The 23,573-nt window shown below is 39.9% G+C and overlaps 2 protein-coding genes across 2 annotated transcripts in view; one reads left to right on the top strand and one right to left on the bottom strand.

The window, feature by feature from the left end:
- The window catches only part of AGPAT5 (1-acylglycerol-3-phosphate O-acyltransferase 5), a 31,878-nt gene extending 19,566 nt beyond the window's left edge, over nucleotides 1-12,312 (bottom strand). Inside the window, exons 1-3 of the mRNA XM_088136850.1 lie at nucleotides 12,052-12,312; nucleotides 6,711-6,780; nucleotides 5,110-5,225 (exon numbers count right to left, since the gene is read on the bottom strand). Coding sequence (XP_087992976.1) covers nucleotides 5,110-5,225; nucleotides 6,711-6,780; nucleotides 12,052-12,270 — 405 coding nt within the window. The 5' untranslated portion in view covers nucleotides 12,271-12,312. The remainder of the gene's footprint in view (nucleotides 1-5,109; nucleotides 5,226-6,710; nucleotides 6,781-12,051) is intronic.
- Nucleotides 12,313-12,859: 547 nt separating this feature from the next.
- ANGPT2 (angiopoietin 2) overlaps nucleotides 12,860-23,573 on the top strand; it is a 108,417-nt gene continuing 97,703 nt past the window's right edge. Inside the window, exon 1 of the mRNA XM_088136844.1 lies at nucleotides 12,860-12,984. Within this exon, the coding sequence (XP_087992970.1) occupies nucleotides 12,919-12,984 (66 nt within the window). The 5' untranslated portion in view covers nucleotides 12,860-12,918. The remainder of the gene's footprint in view (nucleotides 12,985-23,573) is intronic.

The raw sequence follows: 23,573 nt of genomic DNA, 5'->3' as shown, positions 1-23,573 counted from the left end.
ACTAACAATAGAATGCTCACAGAATGTATACTCCTTATTCCTGCAGGCCACCATATCTCAAAACACGCTCTATGTTGTCTCACAGCACATTTTATGAGGGTGTGAACTAGGAAGGAAAGCCCTGTTGTATGAGTCCGTTAATAATGGGTGTAGCCCAGATCTGTAAAAGACTATTGTTGATTATATATACTAAGTTTTTTAATGCTCTTATAATGAAGTATTTTGGAATGATCTCTCCAAGACGAATAAAGACAGAAGCTGGTGAGCTTTATCAACACCAAATATTTTCACTTAAAATATACAGTACTGATGATTTCATGAATGCTGCTTTACATAACAGCTAATGCAAAGATTGCTTTATTATACCAAGAGTTAACAAAATATTTTTACCACCAGGAGAAGCCAGGGTAAAAAAGGCTTCATTTCTTATTTTTTATGAACATCCCTCAGATGTTCACCCAGTCTCATTCTATTATTATGTTGCTAAGGAGCCAAGCTTATCAAGCCAGCTTATTAGAGTTGTACAAAGCTTTAAGGAAAAGCTTCACTTGTGATGGAATGGAATTATGAAGGCCAGGCTCAGGGAAATAAACATTTTCTTAGCTCGCCGGAGGAGCGTGGGCGCTACAAGAGGATGAGACTGGCACCTCCCTGAGGAATTCACTCTGTTGTGGCTGGCTGGCTTGGGAGCTGGGGTTTCAGTCTGGGAAGATTCTTGGTAGAGGTTGTAGCTAATAAACATAGCTGAACTGAATTTTCATTGTCTCTTGGAGTTCCCTGGGCTAGGCCTGACACACTTCAACAAATGTTTATCGAAAGTGCTCCTTGGAAGCAGCGTTCCAAAGCAATATCTCTACAAGCTTCCCTGCCCATTCTGGCTTCCAAAAAACCAAGCAAAACTGGAACATTACTTTGTGTCACTCAAACCTTTTGAATGGCAGTTGAAGTAGACAGTTGCCTTCGTTGTGGGAAACACCTCATTTTGGCAAAGATTAGCTGCCTCATACAGGTGTACACTTAAACATCAAAGAGCAAACATAAACAAAGCTTTATCTGCTGGTCCAAATAAAACTCTAAAACAAATGGAACACTTGGGAGGTCATCAGTCTCTTTTCTACCTCATTTTAAAAAAAAAAAAAAAAAAAGAAAAAAGCAAAAAGCAAGGCTGTCAGTTATTGTTATTTTTTTGGATCCTATAAACTTGACTCTTTCCAGAAATCAGTAAGACAACATTCAAAGGCAAGACTACTATTATTATAGTTGGTTTTAATATAATGTAAAGATGTGTGGCCATTCCTTCATTTGTAGTATCTGGAAAATTGCACAGTAATATGTTCCACTCAGAGAATTCCTACCCACTGCACCCTCAATTTTTAAGCCATGAAAGCATAAAGATAACAAAAAAGAAACCCCCAAATGAGTCAAATTGCTTCCAGGTTACCCAATCCGATTTTGTGTCTGGAACTGGTAAGTTAAGTTCGCCCATTGTCTAATAAAAGCAGAAATACTGTATAATTTTTTTTAAAGAAAAAGAGCCATCAGAAAGAAAAAAAATGAAGTTTTTTAAACGGATTAAATGTGTTTCTCCTTTAAAATCAGATTTTTTAAAACGCATCCATAATTTTGTAACATAGGGACCTCATATTAAATGTGCGAATATTCACTTATTAATCTTTGTTTTGATACTTTGACACCTTGCTACTTTGGTGGTTGTTGGCCAGTAGAAGAGATGATATTTTGAAGCAAATGGTACAACTAAAGATCATGCCCCCTGTCCACAATGATCTCACACCAATCCAACGTGTTGACCTTGGGAAGATCAATGGTAATCTGATAATAAGTGCAGACTAGCCCATCACTAAATGTAATACCTCCATTTCTTCACCGGTGCCTTACTTAAATGTATTTATTCCATTCCCTCCTACTCCCACTTTTTTTGTGTTATGACTGTGGTGCCATATTCAGTATGGCAGAGCTCGAAAGGATTAAGACTGCAGTGAAAAATTCATAGAGTCCAGAATCAGAATCAAGTGCATTTCAACCTATTTCTTCTGCCTCTAAAGTGAGGCTCCAGCCAAATATGATGTATTTCCCTAGAAAATCTAACTGAGGGTAACGACAAGGCCAGAAATCAAAAATGCTTGAACAGGTTTCACAGATGAAAGTACTGTATATGTTCATGTTATAATCTTTTATACTTCTTCTGAAGTAAATTCCAATAGAATCCATTCCATATAAAACTTCAACTGGAATAGCACTTTCCTGATCAACTCTATTGTTATTTTCCATATGCTCTGGTTTCTCTTCACAGCATATATTTAAATATATGTATATATATTTCTGCTCCAGATATACCATAATTTTATCCACTGTATTGTGTATGCAAGAATTGTTTGGAAGCGGCATGAAATTGTGTGTCAAAAAATATTTTTTAAGATCTGTTACTAATTTTTAAGCATTGTCATATTCCTCCTCCAATGATTTAAGGACCTCTTTTGTAGATCAAAACCAAACCAAAACTCAGATGGGTTTACTAGCATGCTTTCCTTGAACTAACGGTCTGTTTTCTGCATATTCGGAACATACACATATTCCACAACAGGATGTTTACTGGAGGTAGGAAACATACATTCCATCACAATTCTGTAATTAACTGTCACAGGAAAATTTTAGTTGAGTGCGAGTGACATCACTACCACAGCATCAACAGGAAGAAGAGGAAGTGTTTTCATGTTTTTGCAGATTTGGCATAGGGTTTGGGCATAAAAGTGAGAATAAAATATACGTATCACTCGGCATTGAAGATTTCTCATAATCCAGTATTATTTCTTAAATACCAGCAAGCACTGTTTCCAGCTCTGAGTTATTAATGCGGTCACTGAATTATCCTAGTTGTTGCTCTCCAAACAGCATAAAAACGTATTTTTCTCAAATCTGCACACCGTGTTTTAAAGAAAAAAATTACTTTTGTGTCATGATCATGTACTGTATTAATGGATGATTTAGAATATTAATATTCAGAAAGATTAAACTGGAAAGATAGATAAGAAGAACAAAAGATAAGGTAACATCCCAGTAAATTGGATTCCTTTTAAACTGCAGATATGAGAGAATAGAAGAGAAAGAACAATCCAGATAATGTGATCTATGAATTAAATACTTCTGTGAGTTTTATAGTATATAAGACTTCTACCATTTTAAGGCATATAGGATATCAAGCTGGTCACAATCAGTGGTGAGAGGACCATCAGCTGCCTGTCAATGTAGGAAACAGGATGTTGGATTATAGAGATCTTTTGGTGGGATCAAGCAGCCGCAACATTTAATGTACTTTATCTGTTTCCCCTTCCCTTCAGTAATAAAAAAAAAAAACTTCCATGCAACAGCTAATTCCACTGTAGCTACATAGGCAAGGGGAAAGACAGTGTGACCTCACCCATTGGCCAAATGCATGCACAGTTAAAAACTACCGTATTTTTAAAATGAATGCCAGACAGTTTTACCCTATAGCAACAGATCTAGGGTGAATTTAAAAATGCAATCCTTCTGTTCAGGGGCAAGGGAACGACTATCAGTAATGAATAGTCCAGGCAGTAGCTCGAAGGCATGCGTACACACACACACACACACACACACACACAAATTTGATAACCAGCCACTCTGTATCTAACTGAATTACAATAGGGAAACTGCATAAAAATATTAGATGAACATTGCCAAATTCTTGCCAAATAAAAGGGGGATTCATCCATTTAAATCACTGCAGTTGAATTTTGCTAAGTGTATCTGTAACTTTCAACCACTCTAAAGAAACCTTGATAGTTTACTAGGATGAAATCCACATGAAGTTCAACTAGAGGAACAAAACAGCAAAAGAACGGAAGAATGTATGCAAGTAAATAATTCATACATGAGGAAGAATGGGTTTTTTGTGATAGAGACCTAATACAGGAATAATTATCCCATTCCCTACAAGAAAGGGGACCACATAAGCTCCTCAAATTACAGATCAATTAGCCTTATTAATATTGCTGCTAAATTATAAACTAGACATCTATTACATAAACTGGGAGACTGACTCAAAGAGAATAATACGCTACTGAAAAAAGACTCAGTTTCTTTCAAATCTTTTGTCAATGGTGTTGACACTTGTAGTATATCCAGTATCTGTTGAACTGCTTTGGTTCATTCTTCTGTAAGACAATTCTATTTTCCTATTATTCCATGAATATGTACGGCTTTACCTGTGTCAGACATTAACATTAATGAAATAGATGTTAACATTAAGGTAAATTTCTTACATGGGAATCCTAAATATGTTTGGTTTAGTGGCTACCTAGACTGTAAACGATACCAACTTGCCTGGTAGTGAATGAATACAATGTGGTCTCTCTGAGTAAATCTAATTAGGATTGCAATACTTAGCATTTTCTAGGGCAGTAGTCAAGTTACTCTCTTGCAGCAAAATGAAAGTAACGTAGCAACTTTTGCCATTCATTATGATTTATTATGATTAGATTTATGTTAAGGCGAGTTACAAATAAGGAGGTGAGGGTGGAGTGGCAGTAGCATTAAACCAGACTGAAAACCAAGCATACATTTCTTCTCTAGCATACAAACAAAATCAGTTACCTTGATCAGTAAAATAGTCTTTTATTTCTTTTCTTTCAAAATATGCAATAGTAATTCATTGTTAAGATAGAATTACTATATTATTTATTTATAGTTCTTATGCCCTATGCTTCAGTAACAAAAGACCTCAGAGATCGTTTACTGGGGATGATATTTTACTGAAACTAATGGGATTTACTTCTAAATAGATGCAGAATCAATTGTATCAAAAATAAGCAGTAATTGCTAGTTACTTTACAGTACTACACACTTTTCTGTGAGAGGGGCGGCTATATGATAAATAAAGAGCTGCATAACATCAATTTTTCTCAACTATCTTGCTATTAATAATATTGCTGATGTCTTTTTATTGTACTTGTTTTAATATGTTGGTTTAACAATTCTTTTTATTGTGCACCACATAGAGTCCCTTTTCTTTGCGATGGGTGGCTATAGAAATATGATAAATAAAATTACAGAAACAGAATTAAGATTTACCTGAGAAAAATACCACCCGTACAAAGGAAGCCACTTTAATCCGTCTTTCAAAACGTATCGAATATGTCCAAGAGCATTTTGCCTGATGGCCAACATGTCTGCTATAATCCAGTCAACTGCAAAGCCAAAACACAAATATTTACAAACGTAATACATCCTTGGCATATGGAATACCGATTCTCTTTCCTGAAAAACAAATGCTGCTAATGAACATGGATTGAGCTTCTTAGCTACAAAGTAAAATAAGCTCTTTCCACAATCCCATTCCTTCTCTTTTTGTCTTTTAACTTTCCATTCTCCATTTATTTCTCAGTTCTCAATAGAAAAGTTTTAAATGTATACAATTTGTTAATCTGCTGCTATTTAATCCACTTCACTAAGGCTAAGACTGCCAACTCATTTTAATATAATACAGAACATGGTAGATATAGACTGTCATTCTACAAAATGTGCTTTTAAAAGCTGAACTAGAAAAGAGAGGGTATTTTAAAAACTATCTCCAAGTATCAGACGCAAAATTATTTAACTACCTTGAATAGATTACAAAATGAATATTTAATGTTGGATCACAATAAACAGCTAATCAGTGATACAAAAGGATCTTCTGGTCCAGGAGTAGCTCATATACTCCACAACTTGTTAGTTTAGAGCTTATTTGCACCTGAGCCAATTAACACAATTACTATTTCACAAAGCTAACACTTGAGCTTGAGGGCAGGTGGTTATGAACTGGCAGAAATTCTTGCTTTTTGCACAACTTCCTGGTTCTCCCCCTCTCTGTTAAAGCAAAGTAACCACCAGAAGCTGTGATGCCTTATCACCACTTCACCCAGCTTCTCAAGACAAGAAGAAAGAACAGGCTGGGTGCCATTTTTTTCTGCTCCCCACTGGTTACCTGGAGACAGCAATCATTGGCTCATGGGGAAAACTCAGTGTTGTAAGAACAGCAACAGGAAGGACAGTTGTAGGCTGGTACAAGTGGCTTCTGATAGTTTGTGGGTGAAGCCAGAGGCTGAGTGGAAATGTCCTTAGACAGATCTCTTCCACAGAGGCAAAGACTTGTGTGTGTAAGGTGGTTTATCAATAAAACTAATACCAAAAAGGAAACTTGGGGGGTTGTGACAGAATCCAACTGTAGTTTTACATTTGTAGAAAGTGCTTCTACTACTAGAAGATTGCAACCAAACTTACCAATCTTATCTGACTCCTGTATCCCTTTGAACTTTTTTCCATGCTATTCTATAGAGTCCCCGAACTTTCAAAGTAACTTTTCAGTACAGACAGGCAATTACAAAGAGCAGGGAGGAACTGGAGAAAATTAGGTATCTCATCTTGCAGGAGCATCAAAGATTGTCAGGAAATGAATGAGCCTGATTTTGGTGATAAGAATCTTAAAAGCCTCACTGTATGTAGAAAACTTGCCCTTTTCAATCAGAATTCTATCATATCTTACACATACAATAAATTAGTATGTAACCCAAATATTTAATTATGGAGAGTTTAGTCTGAATATTTCTACATAGTTCTACTTCACTCCTTATATGTTTTTAATTATTTACATCACATAAAATATCTCATAGAGAAAGCAACCATATACAAACCTGTAGTTTGATGATTTGATATATATACCACATTCTCTTTACTTTTTGGCAAATCACCATATAGAATTATCTGGGGGGGAGAGAAAGTACTTAGTTAGCTTAATTATATAAACACAAATTTAAAATCAGAGGCCAAACATTCCATTTTTTGAATGTTCTTTTGAAGAGGAAGAATGTTAATTATTCTTCTGATTCCCTTTTCCGTCTCAATGCAGTGTTGGTCCGCTGCTTAAATTATGTGTTATTCTACTGATTCCACATCTACGTTTAAACACAAGAGTCTGAATCTATATAAGCGAAGGTACTAACACATATACAGGCTTAATCTATGCTTTCTAACAGTAGAGTTTAAAATGAAATCATATTTTAAAAATCATGTCTTCTCTTGCAAAAGTAATCATGTGTATGGTAATACAGTTAAGCCACGATGCACTCCTGTTATGTGTATTAATAATTCTTAGAGATAGTTTATCTTTTCTAGCTTCTCCCTCCTTACGGACACAGAGGAGTAACAAGCATAATCCAAGAGTAAAATTAAGCTTTCCACCTCTGTCAGGTTTCTGAAACTATAGGATAGTAGATGTTTCTAAATTGATAAAGAAAACCAGTATTATCAAGGTAGACATATTTTCCTTACGATACATTATTTACATAAGAGCCACTTTGGCGTACTATAGTGGTTAAGGCCCCAGGCTAGAAACTGGGAGACCGTGAGCTCTAGTCCCACCTTGGCCCAAGGCCAGCTGGATGACCTTGGGCCAGTCACTCTCTGTCAGCCCTGGGAAGCAGGCACAGCAAGCCACTTCTGAAAAACCTTGCCAAGAAAACTTCAGGAACTAGCCCAGGCAGTCGACAGGAGTCAAGACAGAATCAAAGGGACAAATCTCTCTCTCTCTCATATATACACACCCACACCCACACATTTACAAATAGTATATCAATGATTTATGCTATAAGAAATTTTCATATGCAATTTTGGCTACAAGTAGAAAGCTAATGCTAAACGCAGATGGGGGAAAGGTGGAAACCGTTAGAGGAAAGGGACAAGTCTAAAATTGCACAGGACAATAGGATACACAAACCTTTGACCTTTAGATCATTAGCTTCATTCAAGCTTGTTCAGTGAAGGGACCACCTGACATCTGCCTGATGATCTTACTGAAAGGAACATCTGTCTATTGGCAACAGTTCTGAAATGAGCAGCTGATTCTAAATACTTCTGCCTAAATGAATTTACGTTACTACAGGTTTTGCTGATTTCAGTGGCACTTGTTTTGAAAGAAGCATGTTTAAACACCAGGATACCATAACAACATTTCTACCATCCTAGTTGGCAAGGAGAAAATATAGGCACAAAGGAGAAAGTTAAAAAGAAACAATAGCTTCCTTGAAGGCTGAAAATAAAGGATAAAACCTGGTATGCATGTTAACGAGAAGATACAGCATTATAAGGACCAGTACTTTTGTTTTTAAAAGTAAAATAATATTTCCCTTGAAAAATAAACATTCGAGGATCCACAATATTTGGCCTAGCTTCCAAATGAGGCTGTTTTTGACTACCATATATTCCAAACCCTTTGCATATACAAAAAGACTTCAGGATAGGCTCATTTTTTGGTTTCCAATAGCACTGTTCCATTTTTACAGGAGCATATGAGTGTGTTCACATAATATGTTATAGTTGGTGTCTCAGTATATTATGCAAATCTAATCTGCGTGATTAATTAATAGTTCAATGTGTTGTGGAAACCTGAGAAAACGAGTTCAGTAAATGATGGGTCAGCATAAATTACAAATACTGTTTGTTGCTTGGTATGAAAAAAAAACCCCAAACAAATATTTTTACTTCTATAGTTTTTGCCACTCATGAAGAATTCAGGAAGAGGAGTTTTAAAGATAAGGAGGAAATTTACCACAGGTTTCCCACTCTGGAAAAATTTGCAGCACAGGTAGTCCTTATGACTACAATAGGGACTGGAAAATTAGTCGTTAAATGGTGTGGTCGTTAAGCAAGGCATCATATGACCACGCCTGATTTTACGATATTTTTTGTGGTAGTGATTAAGCAAATCAGATGGTCATTAACAGAATCACATGGTTCCCCATTGATTTTGTTTGTCGGAAGCTGGCTAGGAAGGTCACAAATGGCGATCACGTGACCCAGGGATACTGCAACCAATGTAAATACATGCCAGTTGCCAAGCACCCAGGTTTTGATCATGTGATGGTGAGGACACTGTAACAGTCGTAAGTACAAGGACCAGTTGTAAATCACATTTTTTTGCCCAATTGTAACTTGGTCACTAAATGAATGGTCGTAAGTCGAGGACTACGTGTACCCTTAAGTAATATCTTACTTAAGCAAATTCCCTTCTTTGATAGCTATGCATTTCTGGAGGATAGAATGACTCTACAATTTGGCTATGAAAGGAGGGGAAGCTGCTTAAGATGCTCCAAATTTGTACAGAGGTGGGAAATCTGTAGCCCACCAGATGTTGCTAAACTGCATGTTTAACTAATCATATTGATTAGCTAATCAGCTCATACACTATTGCTATGAGTTGGCATGCAGCAAGATCTGGAGACCCTGGCATTTCTCACTGTTACTGCAGTAAATAACTTCACCGCATGTAATAAACTCCCAGCTTCTTTCAAGTTTATCTGAATTCTCCTGAAGATGAAAACAGCAGAATACAGTTTAGCTTATCTTTTGCATGTCTATGACAAATTAATCACTCAACCCTATGAATATTTATACAAGGCTACATCCCTCTGACAATTCACAGCTGGACTATTCCAAATGAGTGTGGGTAAAATACAGCCTATGAGATACTAAAGGAGTAGCCCAGGGATGAATGGAGAAAGTATCAAGAATATTAAAATATTAAAAACAGAACACACATCCTAGCTTCATATTATTTATGGGGAAAGAAATTCTTGCTTCCAGTTTCAGTTTACTGCTTATAGAAGGATTGCTTCTTTAATGTGGGAAATTGGTAAATCAAAAATTAAATTGTAGAGCCCACCTATATATCTCTAAAATTGCCTAAAATCATAACATTTTAAAAACATACAGTAATTTGCAAATCATTGTTGTACATTCTTGCTTACATACAGCAAGATTCTAAGGTATGTAACAGCTGATGTACAATTTCACTGCCACAGCAGTTCATTGAATAGATTTAAATATCACTTGATGCTAGAGATGCTTATACTACTTCATAATTTAGGTGGGGTTATATCATAATCAAGAAACAGTCTTCTAAACTTATGGGAAAAACGTGTACGAAATAGAAAGCCTTCCTACAGTTCATCTTCCTGATATGCTAAGTTTTTGTGTGCCCAAAAGGTTACTGTGTTTCGCTTTTTGGTAGGCAAGAGTAGTTTCAGTCATCCAATTCCCCACTTGCAATTCGAAATCAGTGCAATCCAGAAACATAGCAAACTGTCCAGAAATCAACTAAAGGCATCCACTGTGTATGTAGCTTTAAGCATCTTACACTGCATCTCTGGAACAGAAATAATTAAAAGATTATGTAAATTGATGAAATTAAAGTTATTAATTTAAACTAAAATGGAGACTGTGGGAATGGAAGAAGTGGAAAGTATGTTGTAATCAAAAGTTGCAGTTCCTGCCTATCAGTGCCTCCAACAGTATATGCAGATGTGCAGATGAGACAGTTAAAAGTGGGAGTTAAAAGCAAGTTAAACCTATTGCTGATACCATGTAACTTCTGAAAATATTTTAATTAATCATCATATACATATTAAAAAGTTTAATGCAGTTTAATTCAGGATTATTACTCACAACATATACTTGCTCTGGAAAAATGGGGAGAAACTTTTAAAATCATGTTTGTGAAAAACTACACTGAACTTCATTGAAGAAGCTCCCTGTCCCCCAAGAACCGATGCTGCTTTTAGGGACAATTCTATGTCATTTATATTTAAATGGAAGCAGAAAGAACAGTGGCCTGACTGAAGTAGCTATCTTCACAATGACACTCTGTTAATTCAGGGATCAGCTCAGCCTATCTCACAGGATTGTTGTGCAGAAAAAAATGGAGGAAGGAGTGCTGTGTTCACGGCCTTAAGTTCCTATAGGAAACATGGGGTATAAACCTCAAAAACCAACAATCAAAAAATATAGTCTGTGGTTGAACCTCCAAACTTGCATGCACACCACCTACCAGCCTCTCTTTGCAGCTGTGACTAGATCATTGTGGAGATATCCAAGGAGACAGTGAACCCATGGTGTAGTGGGGTGGGGAAAGCAAAACCAATAAAGAGGGAGGGGGTAACATTTGTATGAATGCAAAAAACCCAAGAGATAGGGATCATCTGAGTAGGATCATCACACTTTCTCTTATATGGTCAGAGAGATACACTGTAGAGAAGGGAGGAAAATAAGGAATCTTGAAATCCCCGGGAGTAAAGCTTGTCTCCATGCAGATTTTATAGCTGGACCTGCCCCCTGACGAAATACTGATTTCAACAGGAAAAAAGGGTGCCCATTCTGGACCCAAGGAAGGAGCTCAGATTCTTAGGACCACCCCCTCTGCATTTGCTCACTTCCCAAACTCTCTTGCCAGCCAACCAACCTACTCCTGGTCAGGAACAGCAATCAATCAAATGGAGGCAAGATTGTTTCTTGCCGCTCTTTCCTTCCAATTACTGGCCTATTGTCTCTTTTCGGGGCAGTGAAGAAAGCAAGTACAACATTCAGACTGAAAGGCAAGCCAGTCCTTCCTCAGTGGTGCATCAATGATAACTGGGCCTTACTTTTATGCTACTCAGAAGAGCGGCAGGAGGACCAAGAAAAAAGCAGCTGCTAGAAGAAGCTGCTGCTGTATTTGCTACCTCACAGGTGCACAATGCCTCCTTTCTTCTTTGGGAAGCATGGCAGTGAGAACTGTGTCCACTGCACCAGCCAGAGCTCATCGTCTAAAAATACTTTACTAGCCCTACCGCCCAAGACTCACTGACCGGTGAGGCAAACCCTTGTTCTCTCTTCCACTTTTCAACATGGGGCTTGTAATGCTCACTCAGTCTTAGCTGAACATACAGGTGGGTTGTGACTGTAGGAGTGCCCAGAGCGTTGCCTCTTCCTGACTGCTGGATGGGAGGTCACAGCCTCAGGCCAGGGCCCCAAAGCCTCCCCTGCTGGCTCATTTGCTCGGGCTGGGAAGCCTGGAGAGGCAACCACCCTCTTTGGTCCCCGGCCCCTTTCTGCTTCCTCATTCTCTGGCCAAAGCAGCTGTTGAGACGGGGCGTGCTTTAGGAGGGACGAGGAGGGGAATGGAGTCCACCAGCCCCAACCACGCCTGTAAGCCGCCCTAACCTGCACGCCGGTGTAGTTCTCGAAGAAGAAGAGGACCATGCTCTGGTAGATGGTATACAGCCGGTCATCCACCTCGTGGTAGAAGCGGGCGGGCAGCACGGCGGAGAGCAGGCGCCAGGCTCCCCAGGCCAGGATGTAGGTGGGGGCGGTGCCCAACATCACAGCGGCGGGCAGCACGTAGCGCATGGAGTAAGTGTGCAGCACCAGCGACAGCAGCATCTTCTCCGCCGGTTTGTTTTTATGGGGTTCGATTTGAGTGTAACTGGCTTGAGTCGTCGCCACCTGCTTCCCTCACCAGTCGCTGCTGGCACTTCAGGCGGGGAAGGAAGCGCCTCTCCTCATGCGCTCCGGGCTCCAACTACTGCTGAGGAAGAGGAGGAGGAGGGGGAAGAGGACGCCTTCAGCGCTCAGCCACATGGCCCTCAGCAGCCGAAGCGGAAGCAGCATGGGCGGGCACGGCGAGAGGGAGCCGGGCGGAGCTCACGCCTCACCTCCAACCCGCAGAAAGCAGGGGCGCCGCCGCCCTGGCGCAGGCACGCTCACCTCCTCCCGCCACCCGGCGCCGGGGAGGGAACGGTGGGGACGGCGCCTGCGACAAGCCAGCTCCGCCCCGCTCGTCGGCTGCGCCGAGGAGACTTCCGGGAGTTGGCCGCGGCCGCCTCAGCCTCAGTCTGGCCGAGCGCTTACTCCGCCCCAGAGCGCGCTTTCTCCGCCTCTTTCTTTCCTCGCCGCCCGCTGGGAAGATTTTCCTGGGAAAGGCGCGAACAGCTGACGGAGCGGCGGCTGCTCGCTCGGCGGCCCGTCTTTCCGCCGTGTGGCAGGCGGGCGCTTAGCCGAAAGCCTAGGGCCACGCGGAGCAACCCCCCGATGCGCGCGCTGCGGCGTGGGGCCACCCTCACGCCTCACCGAGCTCTGCCAAAGGAGGGAGCAAAGGTTAGAGTAGAATAACGCGTGTGCAGGTACCGCATTGGTAAGAGAGGCTGGCGCAGGACAGCGGGGGGTTTCACGCAGCTGCCCCCAGGCCTGAGCGCTGCTCTCGTCGCCGCTTTTCCAAAATAATGTGCCCGTTGCCTGTTGGTTGCCCTTGCTCTCGCTGGGGAGACGGAAATGAAACAGGGAACAGATCTGTCCCTCTGCCGAATTTGAGGCCCGCACCAGGACTAAGAGAGACACTTTGATGTTGGTTAAGGCACCGGGCTAGAAACCGGCAGGCCGTGAGTTCCAGTCCCGCCTTGGGGAGGAAGGCAGCTGGGTGACCGTGGGCCAGTCCCTCTCTCTCAGCCTTGGAAGGAGTCGAGGGCAAGCCAGTTCCATAATCTTGGCAAGGAAACTGCGGGGTCTTGGCCAGGCGGTTGCCAGGAGTCAAGAGTGACTCAAAGGCACAAGGTCTGCCGGAAAACAAAAAAATGCCACCTAGGACTAAACCCTAATCTGCCTACAGGTAGTCCTCAACTTAACAACCATTTCTTCAGCAACCTTTCAAAGTTATGATGGCGGTGAACGAATGGTGGTCACAACTGGTCCTTGGAGTTATGGGCATCCCAGCAACCCCATGGTCACATGATCGCAATCTGGGTGCATGGCAACCTGTTCACAGTTCTGCCCCAGATGCACCCCCGACCCCTCTGCGCTCAGACCACACCAGCCACTCACGCACCCCCAGCACGCACTTGACCTGCGCGATCTTGGATGTTGATATCTCTACTGTATAGAATTTCAGTATGCAATTTCTGCCTGTCCATTGGTGTCCTGTAGCATACCAATTTGAAGTTAGAACCTCCTTCTGAATTTGGAGACCTTTTCAAAGACTTTCCTTGTTTTTCCTTGTTTTCCATCTTTGATGTCTTTACAGATGCCATTGTAATATTCTGTTCTTGTGTTTTCCTAATTGTTTGTCAAGTTTCTTCTTAAGATCTTAGTCTTTCTTGACAATCTCCGTGGTTTGTTCTGACATCCAGTTTCTTTTCTTCTGTTTCTCAGTCTTTTCACATTCATCCTTAACAACATCTCTCATTTCATTCCATAGTTCTTCTGGTTCTCTATCGATAAGGTTCGGGATGTTCTCCTTGAAAATGGTAGGTATATGCTCAAGATGACATTGTGGAAACTGGCTGGTTTCTTCTTCTTTAGCTTAACTTGGAATTTGCACATGAGCAGTTAGTGATCTGTTCCACAGTCAGCACCAGGCCATGTCTTTGATTCTGTAATTGAGCTTCTCCACCTGCTTTTAGCAATAATGTAGTCAAATTGTTTTCTGTGCACTGCATCTGGTGATGTCCATGTATATAGGCATTATTTTGGTTTTGGGAAGTCTATGTTAGCAATGAAGAAATCACTGGATTGGCAGAAATTGATAAGTTGTTCTCCTGCTTCATTTGTTTCCTAGGCCTATAAAGACCAAGTATATTTTCCTCCTTAATATTTCCAGTGTTGATATTCCAGTCTCCAAACTCTTGCTTGCATGTTATTCTGATTTTAAATTGAACCTGACATGGAACTCATCAACCTCCTCTTCCTCTGCACTTAGAGCATAAACTTGCATAATTGTCCCATTAAAGAGTTTTGTACAAAGTCTAGTTGATATTATCTGGTCACTGACTGTATTGTACCCAAGTTCTGACCTTGCTGTATCCTTCTGGGCTGAAGGAAGGAAAGCAATGCCATTTATTCTTGTAAACAGTAGTTTATGATTTTCTGAGGGAAATATCCAATTCCAGTCTGTTTCAGATCACCAGTGCCTAAGATGTCAATCTGTACTCCAGTATTGTCGTTTTATCTTCTGCTGTGTAGAGCTTTCCCACGTTCATGCTTCTTAAGTTCCAAGTTTCCACTGTCTTTGCAACTTCAGATTTTCTTTCCCTGCATGGCAACATCAGCAATGAAAGGCTTTAATTTAGCCATGTCATAAACACAATTAGTACTCTGAAAGAAGCCCATTATTTATTTATTAAACATATATCTATGCCACCACAATCAAAATTACTCTTGGTGGTGTACATCATTGACATTATTTTGTCAATCACTGTATATTGCCTACCTGTGTGGTTTTCTTGGCAAAATACAGGAGTGGTTTACTATTGTCTCCCTACCACCAGCACGACCACAGTATGAAATTATCCTTTTCCTATTGTCACTGAAGTGATCATTTTCCTCCAGTATCTTCCTATACTGCTGATGATCTCCACGCCTTGGGTGAGCCTGCTGGGTTTATACACTCTCAGCATAGACCCCTGGTGTCCTTCAGTCATGCATCCCAGAAACACTCTTCACAACAAGGCAGCATTGCAGGACCTGGGAATGAAAACCTTCCAGAGCAGATTATAAATGTTGATAGTAAGATGGCCTCTGCCCTCAAGCTTCCAAAATATTTTTAATGGATCTGGCTGTGTATGGCGTCATGTGGGTAGTTCATGTGTCTATAGATGTATCTATATGGTAACATCGTATTAAGTGCCCCAAACACATAGGACTGAGCAGGATATGATCCAGTAAATAAATGTGGACATCATCTATAGATATAATCCTATCTAAAGGTTGGATAGAAAGGTTCATAATGCATCATATATAGGCTGAGGCTATTGGCATCCATTTCCTGGAGTTTTTTAAGAAGAGGCTGGACAATGACCTTTCAAAGATGGCTTAATTCATTTTCTTGCACATTGGACAGGGTTGGACTAGATGATCCAGATGGTCTTTTCTAACTCAATAATTCTATGATTCCTGGCATTCTGAGTTAAAAATGTAGTAGGAAAGAGTGGGAGAGGCATTGGCAGTGAGAAAAAAATAAAACTCTGCTAGATAGACTAATATTTTGGGCATCAGTATCAGTTGCAAGGTTGTGAGAGTAAAGCTGGGAAAACCTCAACTACATTGCTTATGGCCCTTCATGGAAAGGAAGGACAGGATATAAAAATGTGATGAATAATAAACTATCCATGCAAGAAAAATCTCAGGAAATGCCAGTTACATTTTTCCCTTGAACATTCTGGCTTCGATGCTGCTGAAAGCCAGTTGTGTAAATTGTTCAAGCTGTGATAGTCCCACAGTGGCCGCAACTGCTATAAGAATGGATGGGGCATCTGTATAAGCTGAAATTTCCAGAACCAAGCAGACCATGATTGACATATCAGATGTATATTAGAAAGTATATTAATATCATTTTTAAGATGTAATGTGGATATAGCTTTAATTGCTTTGCTGCAACTGCCTTCTGTAAGTTTTTGTCCTCCAAATATGCAGGATCAGCAACTGAAGTCCTAATTAATCTGATAGGCACTAGATTGGGGAAAGCAGAATTACTTTGTAGCAGTAAGGAAATTATGGGGAATTCCCCATATAACGATTCTCCTCAAATCTCATAGGGAAGAAGATGGTACCTTCCCCCTTGCCTCTCCATAAAAATCTCAATTGCTTTGACCTTATGTTTTCCATGCTTTGGAGGGACAAAGTGTGAAATGGAGTCTATTCAGAATCTCTCTCTCTGCTTTTTAGATACTAATTGTGAAAGGCTCTACAACTGAAACCATACTGATGTAGACAACATTTTATACCTTCTACTGCCAGTACATTGAAAGCAATGGAACCAAGGGACAGGGATGTGATATAATGGTTTGTCACCAATGAGCACAGTCCCACTCTCCATTCACATAATTCAAATTGCAACTTAATTTTTTTTGTTTTTTGCTATAAACATTTCATAATTTTTAAAACAGTTATCAACATATAAGGTATTATACAAACCTTTTATGGATTTTTTGGGGTGGGGCTAGGATGTGTAGTCTTGGTGCTCTATGGATTCAGGTAACAATGTTTGTACAGAGAGAATATGTTCAGGATTGTCCTTATTTTCAAGGATATCTATCTTACCTCCAAGTTCCTCTCATGATGCTTTCATAATTGAATTAGTTTAAACAGTGTGCAGTTGCTTGTTCATTCCAAGGTATCTCTTCTGAATTCAGAATTCTATTATTGTATTATTACAATATTATTATTACTCTATTATGAACCCTTTTCATGAAATAGGAAAAAAAATCCTCTAATGTATTTTAGATGGACCCAGTATAGCACTGGGTCTTAAACTGAGAGTAATTACCCCAAGGGGGTAATTTCATCATATCCCAGGGGTAAAGGAGCAATATGTAACTGCTAGTTTATGAGTCGAGGATCTAGTCTGGGACTACCACTGCTGAGATTTTTGTGTAAAATTACAGAGCGTGGGGGTTCCTTTTGTGGGAGTGATAACATTCGGGATCGGGAAAAGAAGTAATTGGGTCAAGCAGTTTAACACCCACTTATATACAGTGGGGCAAAATATTTAGTCAGCCACCAATTGTGCATGTTCTCCCACTTAAAAAGATGAGAGAGGCCTGTAATTTTCATCATAGGTATACCTCAACTATGAGAGACAAAATGGGGGAAAAAATCCAGAAAATCACATTGTCTGATTTTTAAAGAATTTATTTGCAAATCATGGTGGAAAATAAGTATTTGGTCAATATCAAAAGTTCATCTCAATACTTTGTTATATATCCTTTGTTGGCAATGACAGAGGTCAAACGTTTTCTGTAAGTCTTCACAAGGTTTTTACACACTGTTGCTGGTATTTTGGCCCATTCCTCCATGCAGATCTCCTCTAGAGCAGTGATGTTTTGGGGCTGTCGCTGGGCAACACGGACTTTCAACTCCCTCCAAAGGTTTTCCATGGGGTTGAGATCTGGAGACTGGCTAGGCCACTCCAGGACCTTGAAATGCTTCTTACGAAGCCACTCCTTCATTGCCCAGGCAGTGTGTTTGGGATCATTGTCATGCTGAAAGACCCAGCCACGTTTCATCTTCAATGCCCTTGCTGATGGAAGGAGGTGTTCACTCAAAATCTCACGATACATGGCCCCATTCATTCTTTCCTTTACACAGATCAGTCGTCCTGGTCCCTTTGCAGAAAAACAGCCCCAAAGCATGATGTTTCCACCCCCATGCTTCACAGTAGGTATGGTGTTCTTTGGATGCAACTCAGCATTCTCTCTCCTCCAAACACGACGAGTTGAGTTTAGACCAAAACGTTCTACTTTGGTTTCATCTGACCATATGACATTCTCCCAGTCCTCTTCTGGATCATCCAAATGCTCTCTAGCAAACTTCAGATGGGCCCGGACATGTACTGGCTTAAGCAGGGGGACACATCTGGTACTGCAGGATTTGAGTCCCTGGCAGCGTAGTGTGTTACTGATGGTAGCCTTTGTTACTTTGGTCCCAGCTCTCTGCAGGTCATTCACTAGGTCCCCCCGTGTGGTTCTGGGATTTTTGCTCACCATTCTTGTGATCATGTTGACCCCACGGGGTGAGATCTTGCATGGAGCCCCAGATCAAGGGAGATTATCAGTGGTCTTGTATGTCTTCCATTTTCTAATTATTGCTCCCACAGTTGATTTCTTCACACCAAGCTGCTTGCCTATTGCAGATTCAGTCTTCCCAGCCTGGTGCAGGTCTACAATTTTGTTTCTGGTGTCCTTCAACAGCTCTTTGATCTTAGCCATAGTGGAGTTTGGAGTGTGACTGTTTGAGGTTGTGGACAGGTGTCTTTTATACTGATAACAAGGTCAAACAGGTGCCATTACTACAGGTAACGAGTGGAGGACAGAGGAGCCTCTTAAAGAAGTAGTTACAGGTCTGTGAGAGCCAGATATCTTGCTTGTTTGTAGGTGACTAAATACTTATTTTCCATCATGATTTGCAAATAAATTCTTTAAAAATCAGACAATGTGATTTTCTGGATTTTTTTTCTCATTTTGTCTCTCATAGTTGAGGTATACCTATGATGAAAATTACAGGCTTCTCTCATCTTTTTAAGTGGGAGAACTTGCACAATTGGTGGCTGACTAAATACTTTTTTGCCCCACTGTAGAAAGAAGGAAGAAAAGTATATTTCCTGGTTTATGTTTGTTAATGATGTAAATTGCCTCAATTATTTAAATTGAGGCAGGATGAATTTTATATATAAAATTTATAACACACGCAGACACACACATGTAAATATAATCTTTCTGGTTGGATGAATGGATAAATAGTTTCTGAGCCAGTTTGTAGGGTTTTATTTAGCAGTAGATGTATATTCACTCTGCGCTCCACAGACATATAGTGTTTGTAGTTGGTACCATGCATTCCAAAGAAATCTTTTGTTCTCCCAAGCCATGTCTATCAATTGCCGCCAGACATGATTTATCTGTTTTCTTCCTCCCCCAAGAAAATCATGTTCACAGCAATATTGTGCAGTGCTAGAGTGGGTTTGTCTTTTTTTTTACTTTGAGAAACAGCTGTTGTATAACTATGAGGCACTCTATTATTTTTAGTCTTTAGAGTAAGGAGAATTGGAAGCCTCTTTTCAGTTTGCCACAATATAATTGCTGAGTCAGAAATGTTTTTATTCTGGTGATACAGGCCTTGCTCAGTAATCCAAGTGTTGTGCTAAGCATGCTGGATATCAGAAGGCATGGATTAGATGTTTATTCTCAGGTTGGCATTTAAGATTCTGGAACTTTGGGGTTACTTCCAGAGAAGTGAGTATAATGTGGGGCTACTAAATCTGGGCTGCAAAAATCCAGATGGCCACTAGATGGCAGCAAAGAGAGATTTCTTATTGCTTTGTTGCGATTTAATGATTACCCAGATTTTCGCAACCCAGATATGATAGCCCTGGTTCTTTAGACAAGTCATATATATGTCCATTACGAATCTGAGAAACGGGTATTCTCCTAATTTGTATTCTGGTGTTGTCCTATCTATCAGGGCATTTTTGTGTACTGTAAACTATAAAGTTGCAATGAACTTTTCTCAGATTACTTTTTCCATCTGACATAATAACTGTACAATTGTTTGGGCTTGCTAAAATAATGTTAGAAATTGTAAGTATCTTAAAACTAATGTTGTATCTTAAAACAAGTGTTCTTTGGAATAATTATTTCCATGCATTTTATGGTTAACACAATATACTTTTTAAGAAGTTTTGTTTACTAAATAGGTCAAATAATTTCACTCAGACTCTGATTTCCTATGTGCTCCAGTATGCCAATCTTTAGAAGGCACCAAGCATCTAGATTGCATCTTATTCAGTTCATGACAGTGAACAAGTCCAGGGAGTGGTAAACACATGATTGAGGGGTGGTCTCCCCAGCCTCAAAGAGATAGTGCAAGCACACCTGAAAAAATCCACCTTGGACCTGAAAGATTATAATTGATGCCCATTCCCCCCCTCCCTTGTTCAAGAAGACAGTCAAGAGGGGAGTTGCAGTTGTACTGTAAGTATTCTTGGGGGATATTGCCAGTTTATGATACAGAATTAACCTCACTAGCCCTGATAGCTTACCCTGCATAAGGAGAACAGAGCAAGTGAAATTCTGTTACTTGTGCTTTTCACACAATTGGCCACAATATCCTTCTTGACCAGCTGCATGGATTAGGGACTGGAGAATGTAGTTCTCTTCCTCTCTGTGGGGCAGATCCCAGAGAATAGCACCGGAATTTTGTAAGTCAGCTCCCTGAAGTCAGCTGTGGAGTACATAAAGTCTGTTTTGCTCCCAGTGCTAATTAATGATGAAGTGATATTGCTGGAAATTTCATTAGGTAGTGTAAGGTGAGGTGTCTAGTTTTTTATAACAGAATTAGAAGTTGTGCATGATCTAAACCAGTGATTCTCAATCTTTTTGAAGTTGCTGCCCCCCTAAGGAGCGGAAAATTTTTCAACGCCACCCTTTGTGAAAATCCTGTAATTTAGGGTATGGGGAGAGGGGGGAGTTACTGAATTATAAAAGGCAAAAATTTTAAGTAATTTTTTTCAGTAGACTTACACACCAAATTTATTCGATTTAACTCGATACTTTTGCCCTGGAAGGTAATTGCATTCCTTTTATTAAAATTAAAATGACTAATGCAAAAAAAAATGCTTAAATGCTCTTTTATGTAAATACGTTTATTTCAAAATGGGGTAAATACGTTTGTTTATTTTTTGATGCTCATTTTTAAAAATTTTTTAATTTTTTAAATTTTTAAAAAATTTTTTGCAAATGCTTTTTTAATGTTTAAAAATTCTTTATTCTTAATTAGATAATAAAAACAGCAAAAATACGCTAAAAGAGTAATATCAATGAAACATGCTTAATTATGTCAGTGGGACGGTTGTGCTTGATGGTTCAGAGCCATTTTCTGAACGTTCAGTTCAATAATGTTAGAGAGATGAAGGCGCAAGTCCCCTCTTTCCACGATTTGGAGTTGACTTCTCTTTTTTGTAATTAGATCAGTCACAGCACCGAATCCTCGCTCGACAAGGTAGGAAGAAGGGAAGGCAATTAAAATTTTTTTGATGATAGTCCACAGTTCCGGGTAGAGGCGATTGATGTTACTTTGAAGCCAAAATTCTGTGAGACGATCACCATTCTGGATTCTGGCTTTCAAAGTTTCATTAGTTGAAAGTTCGGCCAATTCCTCCTGAATCTGAACCACGATAAAGAACTAATAAGCGCACTTACCTAGCCGACTGGCCAAATAAACAATGAAAATAAATCGAAACTGAGGGGAAAAAACAGAAATGAAGCGAACGAAAAGCAACTCAAGAAACACGGGTCAAATCAAACATTCATATTGAAAGGACGCTCAATGCACGCACTGCGATTAATCGCGCGGGAAAACAGCTGATGCATGCGCTGTGCTGGTTGGGATCGGAGAAGAATCGTAGTGTCGAGTTCTTCAAGGTCAGCCTACCTAGAATACACATTCGTCTCACCATTCTTAGAAGTGCGTGAGGGCAGCCGTCGCGTAAGTTCATTTTATTGCTGATACAAATGGTGTAAACCGGATAATCGATTTAATAAATTTTTTTGGGAGTTTTAAAATTAAGTTCGAATGCCAAAACATGCTCATCGGCCCTCTACCACCCAAAACATGCCCACCGCCCACCTACCGCCCAAAACAAGTTCACCGCCCCTCAGCATCCTCCCACCGCCCCCCGGGGGGCAGTACCGCCCCCGTTGAGAACCAGTGATCTAAACCAATGCTTAAATGCAATGGTGAATGCAGGGAGCAATTAAATTGAACCTGAATCCTGATAAGGCAGAAGCATTGTGGATGCTTCCAGATCCAGAATGAGAGAATTGCTTGCTCTGCACAAGATTGCATTCCCTCTAGGAACAAGTCTGCAGTTGGGGCACTTCTGGAGCCATTATTATTATTAGAAGCCAGTTGGCTCAGGGTGCTGATTACTGTATATTATTAGCTGAGGCTGGTACATCAATTGCACCCACTCCTGGAGAAGGACAGCTTGATCATGGTGCTTCATGCAATGTCAGTCTGAAGGTTGGATAACAGTAATGTACTTTATCTGGGGGTGCCTTCAAGAATGGGTCTGGAAGTAGCAGCTAGAACAGGATACTGTAGTACTGAATGGGATGCCTTATTGCACACATATTGCATCTGCGCTAAAGGATTTGCAGTGGTTGCCAATCTACTACCAACAAGTTTGAATGTGTTGATGTTAGTATGTAAAGCCCTACATGCACCCCCGGAGCACCTGAAGGAAAGGATATAAATCTAACTGGCAAATAATAAAACAAACCTTTAATTATACCCACCTCTAAAACACCTGTACTCTTCTGGGAAAATTTTGTTCTCTGCACTGTAATTTGTATATTGCTATTTCGTGGTGGCATGGAGACAGGCTTTCTTTATGTAGCATTACCCAATCTGAGCTATAAAAAACTTGACGGCCACAGCTAGCAGAAAAGAGATACAAAATATGGTAATGTTTTGCTACTGTAGAGTCTGGATTTCTGCAGCCCACATGTGCTAGCCCTGCTGTAGGTCTACGGTATATTAGACCTGTGGAATGACCTTCCCTTTGTGGGAAGTAATATGTCTCTTACCTTAATGTCCCTTTAGGTACTCTCTCCCCCCTCCCTATTTGTTTTTTTTCCCCTGCATTGTTTTTATTATATTTTTACTCTGTTTTTATCTGGTTTTTATTTTATGCTTTTGTAATTGAACTGTTAAAATTTTGCAATGTTATGCTTTTGTAAACTGCTTTGGAAATATTTTAATAAGTAAATAAGAGGAGACCGAATCATTAAAACTTGACATCCAGTTTTTCTTCTTTGGAAGTTGACACAAGTCAAGGAAGAAGTGCTAAAGTTTTTATGTTTTCAAATATGCTTTGAAACAAAATGACATTTTAATTATTCATTTGGATAATAGCATAATGCAGTTATTTTATCTGCTGTTTTCATCAAGTAACCAAATGATAAGGATTTGTAATAATGCTGTCTTTAAGAGAGAAGGACACTAGTTCCTACTTTTCATAGACTACTCTATTGAAAAGAAAGCCACTAATAGAGAGGCTGTCCATGCTATTTGGGCATTGTTTGAGCAGACAAATAGTGATCAGTTTCAGAATTCCAGAAAGTAATTTTATTTATAAAATGTATTACTTTGGTAGTTTCTAGAAGGGATCTGCATGAAATACAGCAGGGATGGGGGCAACC

This window comes from Python bivittatus, unplaced genomic scaffold, assembly GCF_059951505.1.
Source record: "Python bivittatus isolate LINGU-HERP-01145 unplaced genomic scaffold, Pbiv_v1 ctg000020_np1212, whole genome shotgun sequence".
NCBI lineage: Eukaryota > Metazoa > Chordata > Lepidosauria > Squamata > Pythonidae > Python > Python bivittatus.
This window is presented reverse-complemented; position numbering and strand designations above follow the sequence as displayed.